Source organism: Phodopus roborovskii, unplaced genomic scaffold, assembly GCF_943737965.1.
Source record: "Phodopus roborovskii unplaced genomic scaffold, PHOROB, whole genome shotgun sequence".
Classification (NCBI taxonomy): Eukaryota; Metazoa; Chordata; class Mammalia; order Rodentia; family Cricetidae; genus Phodopus; species Phodopus roborovskii.
This window is the reverse complement of record NW_026126413.1, coordinates 8641917-8664538: the sequence shown is the minus strand read 5'-3', so window position 1 is coordinate 8664538 and position 22622 is coordinate 8641917. Positions and strand designations below refer to the sequence as shown.

Here is a 22622-nt window from a genome sequence, read left to right as displayed (position 1 = left end):
AACCATATATTAAAATTTTAAAGAGAAATCTCTCTAGAAAATCCACATTTCTTAGCAAATACTAAGAAGACAGAGGGGAAAAAAAAAATCTCATTCGGTCCTCTCTCCCTTGGCTCTCTGTATTACACCCGAATTCTGAGAATTACTTTAGTAAATATGCAGAGAATTTAAGAACTTCCTTATTTCAAGATCCCTCTTCAAGGTACATTTTGTTATAATATAACAGCTCCCAAAAACACCCTCAACATTTCCCACCATTTCTACCATTCTTGGATGGTGTATATGTGTGCTCATGCATGTTCATATACGTTGTGAGTAAAGGCCAACAAATAACTTCAAGTGGTTCCACCTTTTTTTGAGATAGGATCTCCTACTGGCCTGGAGCCTGCCAAGTAGGCTAGGCTGTCTGGCTAGGGAGTCCTGGGGAAGTGCTTGTCACTGCTTGCCTTCCCAGTACTGAAATTGCAGGTGCATACCACCCTAATTTGTTCTGGGGATAACACTCAGGTACTCAAGCTATCTCTCCAGCACCTCCAACGTTTTTAAAGAATATGAGAGTATAATTTATTGAATAATGTACAGAAGCCCAACACTGACTGTGAAGACCACAGACACAATGACCAGAAGAGAGGCCCTGCCTTCTCAAGTTATGCTTTCTACAGTTTCATTCACCAACAGCCAAATACTAAATGGAAAATTCTAGAAATAAAAGTTTTGATACCATTCAAGGAAGGTTGTTTAGAACTTACTCCGGAGCTGGATAGACAACTCAGAGCTTAAGAGCTTGGTTCTTAAGATCTGCATAGTGGCTCACAGCCATCTGTAACTCCAGTTCCAGAGAATTGAATTCCCTCTTCTGAACTCTGTGGACACCAGGTGTGCATGTGGTACAAACACACACAAGGCAAAACACTCAGATGATGGGAGATGTCATTCTGTAAATATGTTTCTCATACTGGTTAATGAATAAAGCTCTGTTGGCCAATAGGAGGAAAGCAAGAGAGGAGGGACTAGGAGACAAGGTGGAAAGAGGAAGTAGTAGGGAGTAGTCAAGATGGAGAGTCTGGAGAGAACAGGATGCCAGCCGGCTCTCCTGTAAGATAAGACTACGTGGAAATACATAGATTAACAGAAATGGACTAATACTTAAGACAGAGCTAGCCAATAAGAAACAAGTAACTGGCCAACAGCAGTATATAAAATACAGAGTCTCAGTGTGTTAATTGGGGATGGCGCGGCGGTGGGACAAGACCAGCGGCAGGAGGAAAAACCTACTCCGTACACTCAGAGACATAAAATAAATCTTTAAAAAAATTTTTCAAACTTACACGGGGTTTTATGAATGAATCATTTTATCCTGTGTATTGACACTATATACATTATACCCTTGTTAATAACATCTCAGTATGACAGTTATCCGTTCCAGTATCCTAATACTTGTGACTAAATAGCCTTTTACTTAACAATGATCCCAAAGCACAAGAGAGTGATACACAGAGGGTATCATGACAAAGAACAGATTAACTCTGATACTAAAGGGTGATGCAGGAGAAGATACAGGCAAAAACAGTATCCTGCACATAGGGTTTGGCTCTCCTGGTTTCAAGCATCCATGAGGAGGTTTAGAAGTACCTCTCTAGATTAAGGAAAACTACTATACTCCATATCTTTGGCCGGAAAAAAACAAAACAAAACAAAACAAACAAACAAAAACTCACTTGTTTTATTACTTTTCTGAATGCTGGGTGTCTTACAGTCAATTGGAGCATTTCATTACAAATCAGTGCTTTTCCTTGGGTTAACTGCAGCATTTTACTTTTTCTTGCCTGTGGTCCATAAAAGTGATGAACCTAAAACCCAACGATATTTCAGAGAACTAAGGAAACAATACCATGTTACTAATGTGTGCAGAAATATGTTAATGCTCCCACATACTATAATATATGGCTTCTCAAGAGATTCCAATGGGAATTATTTTTTAAATAGCGTTGTTTAGCTGGGTAATTGCACAATTTACTGAGCATCCTACAAAGACAAAGTGCAACAGCTCTTAGTATAAGAGGAGATCACCTCTCTCTGATGGTGCTTTCTCCATTTCCTGAAATGTTGAGATTATTCTTGAGGAAAGGTAGTCTTCATGCAAAATTGCTCTTTTCAAAGCTGTTGCCAGGGGGTACAGAATAAGGCTGTGCTGGTTAGTTTTCTGTCAACTTCATACAAGCTCAAGTCACCTGAGGAGAGGGAACCTCAATTAAGAAAATGCCTGGGGCATAGTGGGGGGGGGGAGAAAAAAACCTCTAACATGCCTGTAAGGCATTTTCTCAATTAGTGATTGATGGGGGAGGGCCCAGCCCATTATGGGCGGTGCCATCCCTAGGCTGCTAGTTCTGGTTTCTGTAAGAAAGCAGGCTGAGCAAGCCATGGGGAGCAAACCTATAATCAACACTCCTCCATGGCCCTCCAGGTTCCTGCCCTGTTTGATTTCCTGTCTTGACATCCTTTAATGATGAACAGTGATTTGTAAGTATAAGCCATCTAAACACTTCCCTCCCGAAATTACTTTTGGTGATGGTGTTTCTTCGAAACAATTAACTAAGACAACCACCGCACTTCAAAATCCTGAGCTTTGATGCCTCGGGCATCAGCCCTTTCAGTTTTTTTCAGAAACCTTGTGACTGGGTACAGAGCCAGGATCCACTTTCTGTTTTGTCCTAAAAGTCTCCCTCACTACACACTCTAAAATAAGCTGCGGCTCCTCCTTGCCAGGCCTCAACCCCGACACTCCTTTTGAGATCTGACTGGAATGTAGCCAAGCACAAACCCTAAGGTTTACATTCTGGCAGGAGGCACCCAAGCATCGCCCACCGCCCGGGGCTTTGGGGATGCAGCTCGGAAGGCGGGGTTCAGCCGGCAAGACCTTGGAGATCCTGCGCCTGTACCTACAGCCAGGACCACTCGCGTGTTAGATCAAAAGCTCGATGTGACCAATCTAAGCTCGCAAAATAAAGACATTAAAGAAATAACACTCTGTGCACACATCTGGGGACACCCTTTTCATGGCAGCACCAACCTGAAAAATCATCTCCCCTGAATTAGAAGAACGTAAGTCATGCGCCAACTTTAACTAAACTCCAAACTTGGCTAGCGCGCACGGACGCCAAAAAGGGGAGAACTGGCGCACCACGCCGGGACGGCCCGGGTCTGGCTCCGCGTCCCAAGGAGGGTCCACGAAGAGGCGACAGGCGCTTTCCATGACTCTGCAGGCTGGAGTCACTCCCAGGCTCGCGGCTCAGCCACACCGGGGGGATATGGGGGTGTAAGCATCTGGCCCGGAGCGAGGGGCTGCGGGCGCGAGCCGAGGCCGCGAGCACGCGCACAGACCGCGGGCCCCGCCCCACGCCCCCCGAACCGCCTCCAAATACTCCTCCGCGCGGCCGCGCAGTCGCCTCCGGTCTCCCGCAGGGTCCGAACGCGCGTTCTCCGAAGAAAGCCGGCGAGCGCGGGCGCCCGGCCGCGCGGGCAGCCTCGGGACAATGGGGCCGCGGCGCTTGCTGCTCGTCGCCGCCAGCCTCAGCCTGTGCTGCCCCTTGCTGTCTTCCCGCGTCCCCGTGCGCCAGCCAGGTAAGAGCTGCCTCGGGTGCGCCAGGGAACTATCAGAAGACAGTTTGCGACTACTCCGAGGGGGTACGCCTGGCTGCAACCCTGCCTCAGTTTCCCCCCAGAAGCCAAACAGGCATTTGAGCCGAATCTAGAGTCTCCCCTAGTCACATCCAGGTGGGGCGTGCCATCGTCCCCTGCCCCCGCACGGTCGATGTGCCTTTGGACTCGGTTTTAGGAGGGTGCAGTGCACTCGGTTTTGGCTCGGGAGGAGGGGCCCGAGTCTCCGTCGCATTTGTTGTCATTGTGTGGCCTGTTTTGTAAGACCACCTTCAGGAAGAAAGGTCCCGGTGCTTTGGATGTAAAGTTGGATCCACTCCCGCTTAAGTTTTACTTTGTTGGAACGCTTTTTCTCGCTTGATTTACAAGGAAGGAAGGGTGATGTAAAAGAAAAATCCACAAGCACATTTAGTGGACAATGGACTGGCAGCCCCCCCCCCGAGCTCAGCCTGCTTACCCGGGACGTGACGGGGGTTTCTGGTTGTGGGAGGCAGGGGTGGGGATTGTCTTTGTTATCGGAAACTTGTTCCTCTGGGTCCAGGAAAGGGACCCCTCCTCAGAATCAGGCTCATCTAGTCTCAATTTTTCCTCAATGGAATTCTTCATCTGCCTCAAAGAGAATGCCTTCAATGCATTCGTTATCGGCTGTATTTCTAAGTTTTGCCTGATTGACCAAGTAAACTAATTTGGCCAATTTCATCAAATATTTTCTCTCCTTTCTCCAAAGTAGAGGTGTTGCCTGTAAAGTTCCGGATTAGAAAGCGAGGGAACTGGTTTTGAATTTCTTAGTAGGGATAATAGTAGAAACCTCTAGCAGTGTCTTTCACGCCGAGGAAAATCTAGTGGGTTTTGTTCAGGTTTTTGTTATCGCTGAAAGAATGTGCACTCCCATGCCAGGATTAAGAGGTGACAAAGAGTAGGGTGTTTCCTGTTCTCTGTCCTTTCTCGGTGTGGGCTGAGTGATGCTCATGGGAAAACTCAGAGCCCCAGACAGGGCCCCAAATTAAGCTGCAACTAGCCAGCCTGCCTGCCTGCCTGCCTGTGGGTAGCTATCCTTAATCAGCTGTGGAGGAGAAGAATGGAAAGTGTATACAGAGATTCTGTTTCACGTAACTTTATGTTGCTTCCTCGGTTTTATTTTGGGACAGGCCTTGGAAAATAAAGACTTTGAAACTTGGGCAATGCAGGGCACTGATGTGCTGTCTACTCCAGCCTGAACAGTTCTTCCTTAGGGTAGTCCGCCTAGAGGACTGGAGGTGCCTTCAGGGAGTGAAGTCAGAGGCTTCATCCAGCTTCTTCCTGGTGGGAGGGATGGAAAAGCCCCCCCCCCAAACAGAGGCTACTTCCTGAACAACGATTGGCACTGAGTTCTGGAAGCACTTGAAAGTAGAAAGGGGGGAAGCAATAGGTGCTAAATGAAGTTTATGTTCAGCCTGGGGGGGGGCGGATTCCCACCCAAACCATTGCTCTCCACCCTCTCAAGCAAGCTCCCTGATAAGAAGAGGGTTGGTCCTCTTTTGCTGATTCTAACAATGAGGTCCCAGGACACCGAGTGGCCTGCCATTAGGGAGTTGTTCAACCACATTGGGTACATGCAATAAGTGAACTCACACATAAAACCAACCCAAAATTAGCCTGCTTCCCATTACCACAGCATGCCAGCAATTGTAAACTGTTTGTGTCCTGAAACACTAGCACGTCCAACAATGTCTCCCGGTCCTGTGCCTTCCCTTGCGGCAGTACCCGAAAGGCTCTCTGCAGCCTTGCCCACCTGTCCCTACTTTTCTGTGGCATCTTGTCATCTCCTGTCTTGTCACTTTGTGTCTGTGTCATCTCCCCTGCTAAGGTCATGAATTTCTGTTTATCCCCATGGTGCCTAGAACAAATGTTCGCGCCACAGGTATTTGTTGAATAACTGGCCAGTCCATTAAGCACTTTACCCTGGCATGGGTCGTTTAGGTCCAATGACTTGCATTTATTAAAGAAGGGGATGTTAAAAGGTAAAGGGTGATGCTCATGAATTTTATGAGATAGAAGGTTAAGAATAGCTGATGATAACGGGGGCAACAAGAAGTGAGGGGTCCCTGTCCAAGCCTCCACCCAGCATCCCTTTTATACATCCTTCACTCACCCAGCCTGTGTATGTATATGTATGCCTTCTCTGGCTTCTTCCCCCATGTCACCCCAGGCCAGTCGGCCTCCTGGACTTCACGTGCCCCTTTAACTAGAAACCGCTACTCGGGACGAAGCACCTGCCCTAGCTGCTCTGGGCCTGTCATATGGACTTGCTCTTTTTAGAGCCCAGGATTTGTTTCTTCTCAGAAAATGCCCTTCCCATTCTCTTTCCTCCCCTCCCTCCTCCTTACTCCTTTCTCTTTTGTTCCTGTCAAACTGGAGCTTAGCTGGGCTCTAAGCAAAAGGACCCCAAAATAATAGTGTTCGCAGAAACCTGGGTTTCTAACAACCTGGGTGTTTGCTCTCCTCATTTGGGGCCCATGTCCCTTTCCCCGCTAGGAACTCCACCTGTCGGTCTGTCTGTGTCTTTTGGTTTGTTTGTTTCCCACGTCTTATGTCCCTCCTTATATTATTTCTTCCAGTGAGATGAAACCCTCAGAACATCTCAGAGTCATCTACTCTGAAGTTTGGTGCAATTACCTCTTCCTTTGCCATGGTCCCAGTTACCACCCCAGAAGGAACCCAGTGACTACCAAGAGCACTCCGCCACCGCCACCCATCCCCCTCTCTGCTGCCCCCAACAGCTACCAGTTGGTCTTTTGCACCTGTGACTCTATCTGTTCTTGGAATTTAATCATCCCCGTGTGGCCTTGTGTTTCTGGGGACAAATCCATTCACTAGGATCCTACGTTCCCAGGGTCTGCTTCCGCGGGGACACCACCAGAACACAGGATGATGTTAGGAACTGTGGTGTGTGTGCGCGCGCGCGCGTGTGTGTGTGTGTGTGTGTGTGTGTGTGTGTGTGTGTGTGTGTGATGTTGCTAGCGTCAGGCTCTGAACTTTCTGAAATCAGTCTTCCCTGTTTGTTCCCTGGTTTGTGGCTTCTTTTATTCAGGGTTTCCCTCTTGGTAGCGCTGTCAGAGTAAATGGTACTCCCTGTGCGCCAGGTGTTTTTCCAGGGTCCCTTCTCCAAGTCATGTCCTCCGACAGTGACCTTGCTGTAGTTCTCTGCCAAACCCACTAGAGTTGCCAAGTTGGAGCAGGGGTAGTGTTCAAGCCTGTGCCAGCAAGCCCCAGTGAGCCCACACACACACTCACGAATGCAGCAGGCACAGTTCTAGGACAACTGTCATACATAAGCGCTGCCATGGGACCCCAGACCCTCTTGCTATGAAGATAACAGTCGTACATGAATGTTGCCATGATAACTGGGGTACAGGGACGACGGCTGTAGTCTGGGAGGGACTAGGCATCCTGTATGCCTTGGCTGTGAATTGGTCTTTTATCTTACTGTTGAGTAGAGTGCTTTCCTGGAACGGGAATCTTGGAGATGGTGATTCAGGGCAGAAAACAGCAGCAGGGATGAGGAAGGTCAGGGCATCACAGTGGCTCTCAGGGAGGCCTGTGAACATCCTCTAACCCCACCTATGTCTCCTGCCTCCAGGCACCTTAGGCAAGAGCCCAGCAGACTTGTGTGCATATCCCTGTGCCTTGGGAACACCATAATGACTTCCTGTAGCTGGCCTGCCTCCAGCTCCTCCTGGCCTGCCTGAAAGCCCCAGGGTGTGCCACAGACAACCTCCAGGACATGCTACCTTGAACTCTGCCTTACTGGTTTGTTTTCCCACAGCCTTTAGGTAGCCCCATCCAGAACATCACTTTAAATATTTGATGGGGGGCAGGATCCTGGGGAGGATGATGGTTGTAGGTAAGAGAACTTCCTGTGCAAGCAGGACAACCTGAGTTTGAATTACAAGCACCAGCATCAGCATCAGCATCCGATGACAGAAATAGGCAGATCTGGAGAGCTCTCTGGCCAGTCAGCCTGCTTAACCAAGCTTCCTGATCATTGAGAGATCCTGTCCCAGAGCAATAAAGCAGAGAGCAATCACAAAAACACTCTTGATGTCCTTTTCTAACCTCTACATACACACACATGGTAGCACACACACACACACACACACACACACACACACACACACACACGTACAGAAGATTTGTTTTTACTGTCCATCTCTGTGTGTCTTTCTCTACTTCCCATGTATGTCTGTGAGGGCTGAGGTCTGGACAGAGGTTGGTACCTACCCATAGTCATGAATGAACTCCAGAATTCCCAAGCAACGGGAAGACTTTCCCCAAAATAAACATGAAACAACTGAAGAATAAAGGCCAGGATGGTTCATTGTGGCCAAAGGGTACAATTAAGTCTTGATGCCTGACTATCTAGGCTCAAATCCTGGCGTGTCCTCTTACTAGCTATGTGATCTTGAATTGGTTACTTAGCTTCTCTATGTCTCCATACTGTCATTTAGAAAACAAAGTTGTACGCTTATCTCATATATGGTAGAGCTATGTGAGGTAAAGTTAAGTGAAGTGTCTGGTATTTAGTGAATGTTCAACACTGGTGAAGGTTCGCTAGTTTTTCTGCCCACATACCAATTTCTACATATTCCCCCAGGCCTTTAAAATGTTAATAGTACCCAGGCATGGTGACACAGGCTTTTAATCCAAGCACCGAGGAGGCACAGGTATGCAAATCTCTGAGATTCAGGATCTGGTCTACACAGCAAGTTCCAGGCCAGCCAAGGCTGCATCGTGAGACCTTGTCTCAATAAATAAAATATGATAACAAATGATTTCTCTAAATGTAAAATCATGTTCATAAGACCATTCAAAAACTTACGTTTGGGGCTGGAGAGAGAGCTCAGGAGTTAGGAGCATGTGCTGCTCTTGTAAAGGACCTGTTCCGAGCCCCAGTATCCATGTCAGATGACTCACAACTAGGTCTAGGGAGGGCATCTGCTCATTCACACACACAGGCACAGGCACACACACACATAATTAAAAATAAAATAAATCTTTTAAAAATAAACTTGGTATTTGTCATTTCTAGTGACAAGTAAGGACCATGAAATACTTATTTTGTTTTTCACATAATTATCTGTGGTCCATCACCCTGCTTCCAAGTGATTAGCCTTGTTTTACCCTATACCCTCACTGTCCTCCACAAGAGAGTTTTTGTTGTTGTGTTGGTGGTGGGTTTTTTTTTTTTTTCAAGACAGGGTTTCTCTTGGTTTTGGAACCTGTCCTGGAACTAGCTCTTGTAGACCAGGCAGGTCTCAAACTCATAGAGATATACCTGCCTCTGCCTCCCAAGTGCTGGGATTAAAGGCATGTGCCACCAACAGCCCAGCTTCCACAAGAGAATTTTAAAGCAAATCCAAGACTACATCTTACTTCATTCCCTTCCCCTGACAGGGTTTCTCTGCCCTGGCTGTCCTGGAACTATCTTTGTAGACCAGGCTGGCCTCGAACTCACAGAGACCTGCCTTCCTCTGGCTCCCGAGTGCTGGGATTGAAAGTGTATGTCACCACTGCCTGGCTAGGCAAGTGTCCCCTCCTCTCCCACTGCTGTGTGTGTCCCTCCCAAGGCTGTTTCCCTGCAGGACCTTCCTTGCAGAAAGAGGACTGCTATTTGAGTAGCTCCATTCCCTGCTGAACCGCAAACAAGTTCTCAAGATCTGTCCTTAAATGCATTAAATAGAAATATAAATTTAAAAAGGATATTAAATACACATACAGCCCTAGAGATACAAACTTTTTTCCCATAAATGCAGTATTGTCATTAGAGGGTAGTGAACAATGTCTTAATGTCATCCTCTGTGCAGTGTCCAAACTTTCCTGGTTGCCTTATTGATGCCTGTTGCTACTATGTGCAAATCAGGAGGGGAGCACCCCACAGCTGCACTCACCCCCGTACCTTCCAGTCTTTTATTTATAACTGTTCCTCACCTCCTTTTAGTTCTGGGGACCAAACCCAGGACCATCGTAACTCCACCCCTTATAATTGTTTATTTATCAAAGAAGCTGGCAATCTGTCTTGAAGGCTTCCTTACATCTGCCCTGATTACTACAGCTTGAGCAGGCTCTTCGCACACCCTGGATCCTCTTCATCATTTACTTTATGATCAAAGCAATCTTTTTTGGCCAGTGGGAGGCCACAGGGTTTTGACCTGACGCTAATAATACTCAGAGGCATTCAAGGTCGTGTTATACATTTCCTATCCAGTTCTGAAGGAGGGTATTTCTCTTGGGGGCCTGGCTCTTGCCATGGGAAAGCAGTGTTTGTTTGCACTGAGGGAGTGGAGCATTCTAGGGAGGCTGTGATGTCTTGCTTGACAGTCTGTCTCTGCCATGCTTTCTCTTCTACTGTCCTCTTCCCATGCCATTCCATTTAGCCTGTGAAATGCAAGCCACGGTTGACCTGCTCTGTGTGGGAATGTGGGCAAGACCCTGACTTTCGCTTAGCATGTGAGCCCTGGAGCCAAACACTGAGTCACAGTTGGTATAAATCCCAGGATTAAACGGACAGTGAAAGGGTGTCTAGTCTCCCCTCTGCTCCTACCTAGATCTCAGCAAAGTCCAAAAAGCCGTTACCTGACACTAATTTCAGGCCTCTGGTTTAGTCTGTGTTTAAGCTAGTTAGCAATATGCTGTGTTCAAAATCAAAACCAAAAGCCCAGAGTGTAATTAATCACTCAAGAGGTGAATACTAGGGATTGGGAGTTCAAGGCCAACCTCAGCTACATAATGAGTTCAGGGCTGCCTAGGCTACATGAGTCCTTGTCTCAAAACCATAAAAATAATGCCAGAACCAAACAGGGGCTTTAGATGGCCCTTCATTAAGTTAAACTTAGCAGGAAATGTAAGAACCAACTTTGGGCCTGTGTTGCTTTCTCTGTGAAACGGGAACTCTACTTTTTCTTGCTGCGAGTGACTATAGCTTACCAGCAAAAAACACGGTGAATCAGAAGAGCTTTGGCCAGCTCACAGACACGTCTCCTTTGGCCTCTGAGACATGCTGGAACTGTAGGAAAATCTGAGGTGAGCAAACTCCAATTCCAGTGTGAGGGCCTTGAGCATGTTGGAAGAATCTAGCCACCTTGCCTGGGTAGTATTACAGTGACGCTGACATATACTCCTTAAAAATACTTTTTCTAGTCTTCCTTAACTTCATTAAAAAAAAAAAAACAAAAAACCTAGCATATCAAATCTAAAGTGGGAGGAAAGGGTAACGCCTTGGGCAGTGATATTTAGTCTGGGGATTATGCATTCTTCCCCGTTCCAGACCGTAAATACCATGTGTTTCCCGAGGTATAGTGTTCCCGTGATAAATACTGGTCTGGTGACAAAGGACATGCCAGGAAGGGCACGTCAGAAAACAGTATCAGCAAAGCTACTAAGCCCAGGGACTGTTTTGTTTTCAGACCAAGGGACAACATTCCAGCCACTCAGTTAGATGAGTGACTTCAAGTCATGTACCTCTTCAAGTGTCATGTGGGTTCCTATGGTGGAGGGTGGGGGGACATGTTTGTATGTACCTGCCTCCCTCTGCATCACCAGAAACCTTGCATCCGCCCAGGCTCATGGCACTGAGCATCAAGGCATTTCCTTGGTGCCCATGCTCAGCGCTGGGAGTGCTGAGTCACAGGGGAGTTCTAGTTTCAGGTTAAGAAGTGGTACTCCATCTCCATTTAATGGCTGTGCTTCCTACCCCAGCTGGTGGCCCGGGGTCCTGCCTTCTCCACATTCTTGCTGACTGACCCTTGTTATCTTTTATTTTTCATCGCAGTCATCCTAACAAAAGCGAAGGGATAACTCAACAGTGGTTTTAAATGACCATTCCCTGACAGTAATGCTAAGCATTTTATTCCATACTGTTCAGGCATTTTTGTATTATGATTGGAGAAATGTCTTATTTAGTTTTCTGTCACATTTTTGTTAAACAATTTGTTTTCTTGCTGATGAGTGACTGTGTTCCTTATACGCTTTGGACAAGAATCCCTTATCAAGTAGGGTATGTGATTTGTAGTATTGTCTCCTGTCTGTAACTTACCTCTCACTACTGATGGACCCTTTGCTGTCCATGGCTTTTGTTTTGATTCGACTCCATCTGTCTTCTGCTTTTGTGGCCCATGCCTTTGGGTCAGATGCACAAAGCTTTCACTCTGTTTTCTTACTAGAGTGCATAGTTCCAGGTACTAGTTTTGGTTTGATTCTTTAGTTCACTTTGAGTTAGCTTTTCTGTATGGGGATAAGGGGGGAAGTGTAGTGGCATCTTACTTTGCTCCTGAAGATGCAGTCTCTGCCCTTCTCATGCTCTGACTACAACTCAAGAGATCGAGCCAGCCCCTCCTCTACCTTATAAGATTGTCACATCTGCACACCTGAAGCCTCGCCCCTAGAATGTGATCACCACTGCAAGTTCACTGGTGAAGCAAGATGCCACTACAGAAAAGGGTTCTTACTTTATCCATATTGTACATATATGGCTGTCTTGCCTGCGTGTATGTCTGTGTAGTACGTGTGTATAGTGCCTGTGGAGGCCAGAAGAGGATGCTGGGATGCCTGGAAGTAGAGCTAAAGATGGTAGTGGTCAGATGCTGAGACTTGAACCCCCGGACCTCTGGCAGAGCCAGAGCAGCCAGTGATCTTAATGGCTGAGCAGTCCCTTCAGGCCAAGTTCATTTTATCTAAAAGATTAGATTAGATTAGAGCTAATAGAACCTCCCAGTTCTTTTTATCCCTTGCATTTTCCTCCATCTTCTTGGTTTTTTTGAAACAAGGTCTCACTTTGTAGCCAGGATGACTTATATAGCAGCCCAGGTTGGCCTGAAATTTTCAGTTCTCCTGGTTCAGTCTCCCAAGTGCTGGCATTACATGTATCTGCCACAGTGCCTGGCTGCCCAGTTATATTTTTTTGTAATTATTATTATTGGTGCAAGGGATTAAACCCCGGGCCTTCTACATGCTAGACAAATGTTCTGTCACTGACCTTGAAGCCTGGCCTCTCAGTTCTTGTTATATTGGATCATTTGTGATTGTGTGCTTGGTCTAGTGCTGTGAAGACTCTGGATTCCGTTATATTCCTTCTCAGAGCATTGGCAATTGGTGCTTCCCATTAGCAATAGTTAATGTAAATGTTATTCCAGGTTGTTGTTGTTTTGGTTTGTTTTCCTCCACTTGGCGGTGGTTTGGGAGTTTTGTTTTTTGTCTATCTTTAGCAGAGATAATTTATATCTACCTTATAAGTGTGACCCAAAACTGTGAACAGAGGCTGGGTGTGGTGTCATAATGCCTTTAGTCCCAGTACTTAGAAGACAAGAGGCAGGTAAATTTCTATGAGTTTGGGGCCAGTCTGGTCTGGACATCAAGTTCCAAGCCAGACAAGGCTATAAAGTGTGACTCTGTCTCCAAAAAGAAATGCAAGCCTACAGCAGAATTTGCACTGGAATTTGGACTCCTTTCCTAAGACTTTCCTTCCTGAAATTCTTTCCCAGTGACTATGGAACTTGTGACCGACCTCCTCCTTTGTATTTATTTGCTAGGGGTTAGAGGATGCAGTAAACTTTGGAGACTAAATGAGAAAGCCCAGAGAGTCAGAAAGCCTGATTAGGCTTTTGGCTGGTAGCCACAAAAAGAGACAGAAGGAAAGGAAAAATTGCATTTTGAGTTAGAACTCAGAAAAGTGGGTAGGTGCAGTGATGCTGCATAGCAGAAACTCTGTAAATGGCTGCACCACTGCTTAGTAGAAGCTCTAATGTCTGCACCGCTGCATAGCAGAGCTGTGTAAATGGCTGCATCACTGCTTAGTAGAAGCTCTAATGTCTGCACCGCTGCATAGCAGAGCTGTGTAAATGGCTGCATCACTGCTTAGTAGAAGCTCTAATATCTGCACCAATGCACAGCAGAAATTCTAATTCCTCCTTCACAATAAGGCATCAGGGAGGGCTTTGGGGAAGGGTAAGTATACCATCTCACAAAAGAGGTAATTATTCCTCCCATCTCCTTAGCTGTCTCTCAGCTTTCCAGGGAAGTGGTCTCTTGACCTCCTGGTGATGAACAGACACAATGGATTAACTCTTCAGGGAGGAGATGATAGTGAGACATCTTCTCATTTTAGGAGCAGGTCAGGATGTCGTCTCCATTGAGAGCCAGAGGGAGAACTCGGATCCCATTCTTTTTACCAGGAAACAGTAACTTTTCTTAATGGACTTCAGCAAATCCCTGACAGCTGCACCTTTTTTTATATAGTGTTTTAATTTTGGCAGTGTGGGGGTGGGGAGGGAGAGTAATTGGGATGTTTTCCTTTCTAGTGCTATCCAGGAAAAGGGAGGTGGGGTCCAAAATTGATTATCATCAAGGAGTCCGTTCTAGGTGTCTTCCAAGGTGACTAATCCCTATCTAACTACCTGACACCCCCCTCTTGAGATCTTTCAGGAGATGGGCTGGGATTAGGATTTATAAGGGTTTAGAATCCCCGCTCCTAATAGCGTTAGAGTGCAGGAGGGCCATGTGAGTATCAGGCTGTAAAGGAAATTAAGGCAGCAGTTGAGTACACAAGAGCTAGAGCTTAGGAGATCACTGCCAGGGTTATACTAGGTAAAACCCATTTTTACACTCCAACATCAGTCCCAAAGTTCTTCACCAGAAGTCATGCCATGGACTGAAGGTTTGGTCACACTTTCATGCATAACTTCTAGGCATCTGTGTAAAAAGAGAAAGATTGCAAGAATCCAGACCAGGGACAGATGCCCTAAACACTTCAGACATGTGTGGCCTGAAACAAGGACACTTCCAGCTCTGGCCGCCAAGGACTAAAGATGATGCGTTGTCCCCCAAACTGCCTGGGAATTTCCTACCTGCTGTCCCATCAATCAGCTATTAGAACAGTGAACATCAAAGTGCCTTCCCTATTGTCAATGCAATACTTCACTAAGTGAGCCCTAAGGGATCAAGGCTGTTTCCCCTCACTCCACCTCCTCTAGCCTCTGGCAGATTCTCCAGGGAACACCAGCCATGAATCCTCTCATCTAATTTATTCTGACATCATCTACCTGGACACAGAATCAGAGGTCACGGTAAAGGCTCAGCCCCATATCTGAGGTCTGTCTCAAACCTCAGGTCCCTGGGCCTGGACCTCCAGAACTCTGACCAAACAGGTTGTGTTTTGGGGCTCCCATGATGTCTACGTGAGTTCCTTGAGCAGCTAGCTCAAGGAACCCAGAGAATAAGTTCACCTATTCTTCCCATTGATCATAAATGATATTACAGAAGATGCCAATGAATGGCAGGTGGGAAAAAGACACAGGGCAAGATGTGCAGGAATGGGCAGAAGCTCCCTTCCAGTCATGCTTTGGGCTTTCATGTGACCATCCTTGGTCCTGAAGCTATCTAGAGGCCACTATCCAGCAGTCAGCTCATTAGCATACAAAAGATATTCTTACCCTGGAGATTACAAGAATCTCAAGATCCTATATGCCAGAAAATGGGGCAAAGGACAAGTAAGTATTCCAGGTTATCACAGACACTTTGGATCTCTCTCAAACTAAAACTCAATGGGAGTTGGGGAGAGAAAGCTGATACCATCCTTTCCTCAAAGACCAACCCTCCCTATCAGTCCTGTCATCCTGAGTACCTGAGTCATTGATGCGTGTGGCAGGGAGGTACAGCGGAGCCTGTAGTTTAATTCTGTGCAGAAGGAGAACTCACCACTGCATTACATTGTGCCCCTCTGAAAGTGTGTGTTTTCAAGAACGTTCCTGTTGTGGAATAGTCCTTTACACGTGTGAAGAGCTATCACTGTGACTGGCTTATAAAGAGCTGAATGACCATTAGCTAGGCAGGAAGGTGTTAGGCAGGACTTCTGGGGACAGACAACTCTGGGAATAAGAAAGGAGGAGTTGCCAGCTGAATGTTAAGGGAGCAAGACATGCAGGAGGGGAGGTAAAAAACCATGAGTCACTGGTAACGTGTTGATGAATAGAAATGGGTTGATCTAGGTTATAAGAGCTATTGGAGCTAGCCTAAGCTATAGGCCAATCTTTTATAATTAATAATAAGTCTCTGTGTCTTTTTTTTTTTTTTTTTTTTTTTTTTTTTTTTGGTGAGTTGGTGGCTCAAAGAAAAGTCTGTCTACAGGTACCACTAAAGAAAACAAAACCAAGTCTGAAAACCTACTGCACTTGTCCAGTTTTAAGGTTTAACTCCCTGCAACATCTCTGAGAGGCATATCCAACCTCTGCCACCAGCACCCCCAAGCATCAGAGACCTGGTCCCATACCCCTGTAGTCCCTGTTCACACTTCTCTGCTCCCCAGCATCCGACAGATCTAGGATTTCATCAAAGCTCTTTGCAAGGAAAAGCCTGCTGTCTGACTTTTTTTCTCTGACATTCAACATTTCAAATGTGTAATTTTGATGGATGACTGGGATAAGGAGGTGTATATAAGGACGAGCTTTTGTTTTGTCATCTGGTTGATACTTCAAAGAGCCTGGTTGGCCAGGTGTGTACCTTGAGGCATATAGTGTTCTAGAATAATGTCATGGCCTATTGTAAGTGGCTGAGCGTATCTGCTGCTAGCCTGGACAAGGGGGAATGGCATGGTGATGACTGAGGTGACAGGTACTGCCTGGTTGTGTGAAGTAACCAGAGGGCCTCTGGACCCAGATAGGAACAACATTTGGGGCATCTATTTTGTAAGCAAACTGAAGATAGAGGGAAACTACTGCCTTGTGGATCTTGGTTGTCAAGTTGGGGAGCCCTGGGTCCTACTCTGAATGGCCCCCATTCTGTGGCGTGTAGGAACTTCTCTCCTCGTTCTATATGGATTCTCCTTTTGGGAGAAGTGGGTTTCTTAGGATGGTTCAAACTAGCCGTGGAAGGAAAGAGAAATGATTGAAGCTAGAGGGGATCTGTATGTACAGATGGTAAGGTATAGAACAAGGAAGAAATCACCGTTTGAGGACTGGCAAAATGGCTCAGTGGATAAGAGCACTGACTGCCAGAGTTCAATCCTCTGGGTCCTCTTGGTAGAAGGAGAAAATCAACTACCCCTCTGCCTGTGGCATGCCTGCACTCTCCTACCACACAAAATAAAATACATAAAATGCGAAGGAAAGTGCTGTTTGATCTTTCATGGCAAGTGAGGTCTGTGATCAATCTGGGTGGTTATTCATTTACCTTTGTCTTCCGGAGGAACAGAGTATTAGCGGTTGGCTTGTATCCAAGCTGAGCGTTGCACCATACTCTAAGATAGGAGCAACTTCGCTAACAAAGTCCATAGTCCACCTGTGCATGACCTGAACCCAAGCATCTGTTCCCCAGGGAAAGCGGCAAAAAGCAGACCGACGTCCCCTCCGCTTGCCTCCTTTGCCTGTGCATCTCACTCACTTTTCCCATGTTTTCTTTTTCAGAGTCTGACATGACTGATGCCACTATGAACCCCCGGTCATTTTTTCTCAGGAATCCCAGTGAAAATACATTTGAACTGGTCCCCCTGGGGGATGAGGAGGAGAAAAATGAAAGCGCCTTGCCTGAGGGCAGGGCAATCTACTTAAATAAAAGCCTCTCTCCTCCCGCAGCACCTGCGCCCTTCATCTCGGAAGATGCCTCGGGCTATCTGACCAGCTCCTGGCTGAGGCTTTTCATCCCCTCGGTCTACACCTTTGTGTTTGTAGTCAGCCTTCCTCTGAACATCCTGGCCATCGTGGTGTTTGTCTTGAAGATGAAGGTCAAGAAGCCGGCCGTGGTGTACATGCTGCACCTGGCCATGGCTGACGTGCTCTTTGTGTCCGTGCTCCCCTTGAAGATCAGCTACTACTTTTCCAACAGTGATTGGCAGTTTGGGTCTGGAATGTGTCGCTTTGCCACTGCAGCATTTTATTGTAACATGTATGCCTCCATCATGCTCATGACTGTCATAAGCATTGACCGCTTCCTGGCAGTCGTGTACCCCATCCAGTCCCTGTCCTGGCGCACTCTGGGCAGAGCTAACTTCACCTGCCTGGTCATTTGGGTGATGGCCGTCATGGGGGTGGTACCTCTTCTCCTCAAGGAGCAGACCACCCTGGTTCCTGAGCTCAACATCACCACCTGCCACGATGTCCTCAATGAGACTCTGCTGCAAGGCTTTTACTCCTACTACTTCTCTGCCTTCTCTGCTGTCTTCTTTCTTGTACCACTGATCATTTCCACGATCTGCTACATGTCCATCATTCGGTGTCTTAGCTCCTCCGCAGTTACCAACCGGAGCAAGAAGTCTCGGGCGTTGTTCCTGTCCGCTGCTGTGTTCTGCGTCTTCATCGTCTGCTTTGGACCCACCAACATCCTCCTGATCATGCACTACCTGCTCCTCTCTGACAGCCCTGCCACAGAGACGGCCTACTTTGCTTACCTCCTCTGCGTCTGTGTGAGCAGTGTGAGCTGCTGCATCGATCCCTTGATCTACTACTACGCCTCCTCCGAGTGCCAGAGGCACCTCTACAGCATCTTGCGCTGCAAAGAAAGCTCCGATCCCAACAGTTACAACAACAGCACCGGCCAGCTGATGCCGAGTAAAATGGATACCTGCTCTAGTCACCTGAATAACAGCCTATACAAAAAACTATTAGCTTAGGGGAGAAGGAGTGCTGGAAAGTCACAGAGAAAAGGGTGGAAAAGTGGACAGCCCGGGATTCTGTTAGTCTCTGTCAAGAACTATATTTACTTCACAACCCATGACTTATTTGCATGCCTGCTTCTTACAAGTGCTGTGTCAAGCATAATTACCAGAACGGTAATGGGAACCAGAGAGAGATTTCCAATGTTGCAGTGCTGCAATAGCAACCATCTGTCACTCCTTGTATATTTGGGTGACTTAAATGTATAGGTGATATGCACATACATATTTGCAATGCAGTATGGGATCAATGCTTTCACACTTTCTTGTTTATTCCCTAGCTATGGAAATAATTGGATTCTCTGAGTTAATAAACTAAGTCTGTTTTGGTGGATGTTAATACTGAGCAGCTGAAGGTGTCTAATGATAGGGAAGGAGTCCATAGTTTAGACTTAACACAGCTTTGCCCATAAATGTATTTTCCATTATTAGATGGTAATGTTTAAGCAATAGAAAGGTGCAACAGTATTATCTGCATAGGGGAAGATATAGTGCCATCTTGAAAAATTGCCAAAGCAGTTGGAAAGCCCGTTTTGATATGGGGTATCATTTTTGCAATTTACATACTGAATACATGGATCAAGACTGAGCATAAGACTCGACGGGATCATAAGAAACCTTACCAAGCAGCCAAGCCCGATGTGATAACTAGGCACAGCCATCTCCATGGGAGCCTCTGAACTGCAGATACACTTATCCAGCTGTGTCTCCCAGAGAGCAGAGGCGGAGACCACCAGGCCCACTCCTCCTTCCTAGGCATCCCATTAGCTGAGAGTGGACTGTATCTGTTTGGAACTGGCAAGATAGGATATGCCATCCTGGGAGGGAATAACTACAAAAGTCGTCTGCATATCTGAGGAATAGAGAAAGGTGTGTTTATATCCAGTAGCTGTCCTGCAAGGCTGGCTCTTGCGCAGACACACCCATGTGCCCTGGGCACTCTGGTGGATACTGGACCTGCAGACTGACAGACTGCAGGACGTAAACTGAGTCCTGCCTTTACCTAAGCAAAGCAGATAGCTGACGTGGCCAATAAGCAAGGCCTAACAGCTAAACAGCTTTGGAGATCTGAGTTTCTGCTTCAGTAGCTGTAGATTAAAACACAGTTTAAGATGTATATTTTTAAGAAATAAGCCAAGTCCACAATATTTAGACACTATTTATTTACAAATGTTTTATTGAAATTTACCCAAATCAGCCAGGTGTTTTGGCACACACCTTTAATCCCAGCTCTTAGGAGGCAGAGGTAGGCAGATCTCTGTTGAGTTCAGGCTAGCCTAGTCTACATGATGACTTTTAGGCCATCTAGGGCTAACAACATCAAAACAAAACCACATTTTTTAGAAAGCAAGAAAACACAAAAAGTTTTACCGAAATCCAATTTTAAGAGATATATAGGTCAGTCTGGTTTAAAAAAAATGGAAGAAAATGAAATTGAGATTGAAATGTAGGAAAATTATCCTGTGTTTTTCCTGAGTTAATTAAATTATTTTAAAAGCATGTTGCCACAGTGACTAATAAACATATAAAAATCTTCATGGCTTTGACAAAGTGATTTGAAAATTAATTTGAAATATGTGTTTTTCCTGATTGGAAATGTATGTTGGAATTTTAAGCAAATAAAAAAGTAGAAAGGGTAAATGTTTATTTAAGAGAACAAAGTATTTCCAAATATTGTAGAATAGCTCCTCTAATTATACTGTTAACTGAGTTACTGTATTGATTTATCAAAATCATCAGCTCACCATTGTGTGTTCTGTCTGTGACTTAATATAACTATTATTATTGTACTTGTGGACTTTGATGTCACTGTTTTATGTTCACTCTTTTTTAAGAATATTATGTAACATTAATAAACATGAACATGTGCTTGGTATCTATCTGGAATAGATTATTGTTGTGGGCATTGGTGAGTTAGCACAGTGGGTGCTTTATAGAGGTGGAGCTAGGGTTTCAGGGTGAGTAGGGGGATGGGGAACTCCCCACAGGCTATAGGTTAGGGAAAGCCCTTAGGGCACAGGCAGTAATCCCCTAATCCCTTCTACTAGACCCCCCTCATCCCTTGCTAGTGCTTCCCATTTGTACAGTGAGTGTGTGTGGCAACCCAATCATCATGGTGCCTTTCCATATCTGTATATTGGGTACATTGATCCCATTTACATCCACCACCTCCCTTACCCCATTCCCTCCCTCACCCTCTGACTGCTCCAAAGCCACCCACCACTGGTGCATGCCCTTTACTGTTAGGCCCTTCCCCTAAATTACACAGATGAGAAAAGACTGCTCTTGGGATCAGCCACAAGGCCAGATGCCAAGAGCGCCAGATGATATCCCTCATACCTCAGCTTCCCTGGCACAGAGAAGGGATCTAGGGAAATAAGAGGGGAATGGAAAGGAGAATTCAGCATGGTTTTTGCAAAGACATCCACTGGATGGTTATCTTCCTGAGTCTTAATCCTCTTTTTGGGAAAGTGATGACTGAAAACATGTTCAGTTCCACACTCCTTTACACATGAGCAACCATCCTGCACCAAGTAGCATCCTTTGGTGTGAAATCAGAATGATGCATAACCTTGAGAATTGAAAAATCAATATAAAGTTTCAGTACAGTGTTTCTAGACTCATGGTCGATTTTTAAGAAGTTTTTAAGAAGTATTTCAACTAAACAAGCATTCTGTTAGCACAAAAAATTGTCAAGATGAATTTTCTAAGGTCATACATGAAGAAAATAGACCAGGTGGTGGTCTCAGCTCAGGCCCCCCAGCCTTAGGTCCCTGCCTCTTAACCGGAAAGCAACCTATTATAACTTTTCAAAACATAAATGAGCTCAAATAACACACTTGAATTTTATCAATATAAATGTTTGCGTTCTTCACAGCCAAGTCAAAAATACCTTTTTTTTTTTTGAGGAAATGGACCATCCATTTGGCTGTTGACTATGTAGTTGGAAATTTTTATGTATGTTTCATTTGGAGAAATTAGAGAAGCCGAGTGTCCTTGAGGAAGCCCTGAGTTCCAGAAACTAGTGGAAAGATAGTGTTAAGCATGCTCTGTGAGCTGTTTCGGTTCTGAGGCCTGGGCCTTACCCACACAGTTTACCTTCTTCACAAAGGGTCATATGACGGGGCACATCACCCACATGTACAAAACCCTCAATAAACAAGGGTGGCCACCAATGTCATCAGTGCTTTGAGTTGAACCTTCTTCCAAAGTTACCAGACCAAGCATGCACAGGACAATTGGCCTGGGAGAAGGCAGCTGGAGCTTTCTATGGGAGAAGCAGTTGGGTTGCAGTCTGAGGACAGACCGGTAGTCATTCTCAGAAACACCTATGAGGGCAAGACTAAGTGGGAACACTAGGAAGATGTCCCTTTGACCTTTCCTGAGTGTACAGCTGAGTTTCCCAGAGGCTACTTGTCATGTGATAGCCACCGGCCTCTGAGGCAGACAGCAAAATGTCATCCACTGAGCCAAGCTTTAAAGAGATTATAAAAAGATACAAACATGGGGGTGGAGAGATGACTCAGAGGTTAAGACCACTTGTTGTTCTTCCAGAGGTCCTGGCAGAGTTCCCAGCACCCACACGGTGGCTCACAACCATTTGTAATTCCAGTTCCAGGGGACCCAACACCCTCTTCTGACCTCTAAGGGCATCAGGCGTGCACATAGCACACACATCGACATATGAGCCGGAACATCTGTCTTCAGATGCTGGAGAGAATTGTTCTCATAACTTCCCAAGCTTACTGACCTCAAGAACACAGAAACGCAGTCATGGTGGCTCCTCTGGTACCGGTGCTCAGTGCTGGGAGGCTGGGACAGGAGGGTCAGGTTTCTATGCTGTCCTGGGCTGCAGTGTAATCCCATTTCCCAAAAAGAGGAGAAGGGAGAGGTGGAGGAGGAAGGAGAGAGAGAGAAGAGGAAGAAGAGAAAGGAAGAGAGGAGAGAGGGAGGGGGGAAGACAGGCAAGGACTGAGCATAAGAGGATGGCAAGGTAGGAGGGATGGGAGGGTGAGGGGGCAGAAAGACAGAAAAGAACAGAATGGGAGACATGAAAGGGGCAGGAGGGAGAGGAGGGAAGGAATCAGAAACAAGATAATTATATTTAAAGCAAACAGGAGTAAACCTTATGCTGTTGGCCACCAAGCTGATGCTCTAGCTACCTCACAGCTAAGGGGACCCATGCCTTGAAGCAACAAATTATAGACTATGTAGAGTCAAGTATCTGGGTACCCTGTGACCCATGGGTCGGGAGGCAGGATGGTGTGACCCATGGGTGGGGAGGCTCTGT

The 22622-nt window shown here is 46.1% G+C and overlaps 1 protein-coding gene across 1 annotated transcript; it reads left to right on the top strand.

Annotated features, from left to right (window-relative positions):
* The first annotated feature begins 3428 nt into the window (after positions 1-3428).
* Positions 3429-20207, top strand: F2r (coagulation factor II thrombin receptor). Its single transcript, XM_051183005.1, has 2 exons — positions 3429-3621; positions 17088-20207. Exons 1-2 carry the CDS (start codon positions 3534-3536, stop codon positions 18287-18289), a joined length of 1290 nt encoding a protein of 429 aa, XP_051038962.1. The 5' UTR covers positions 3429-3533; the 3' UTR covers positions 18290-20207.
* Positions 20208-22622: the final 2415 nt, after the last annotated feature.

Bases quoted from the DNA above. Each gene is read 5' to 3' on its own strand.
- F2r (XM_051183005.1), top strand. From the start codon at position 3,534: ATGGGGCCGCGGCGCTTGCTGCTCGTCGCCGCCAGCCTCAGCCTGTGC. The intron at 3,622-17,087 runs GTAAGAGCTGCC...TTTCTTTTTCAG, and splicing joins CGTCCCCGTGCGCCAGCCAG to AGTCTGACATGACTGATGCC.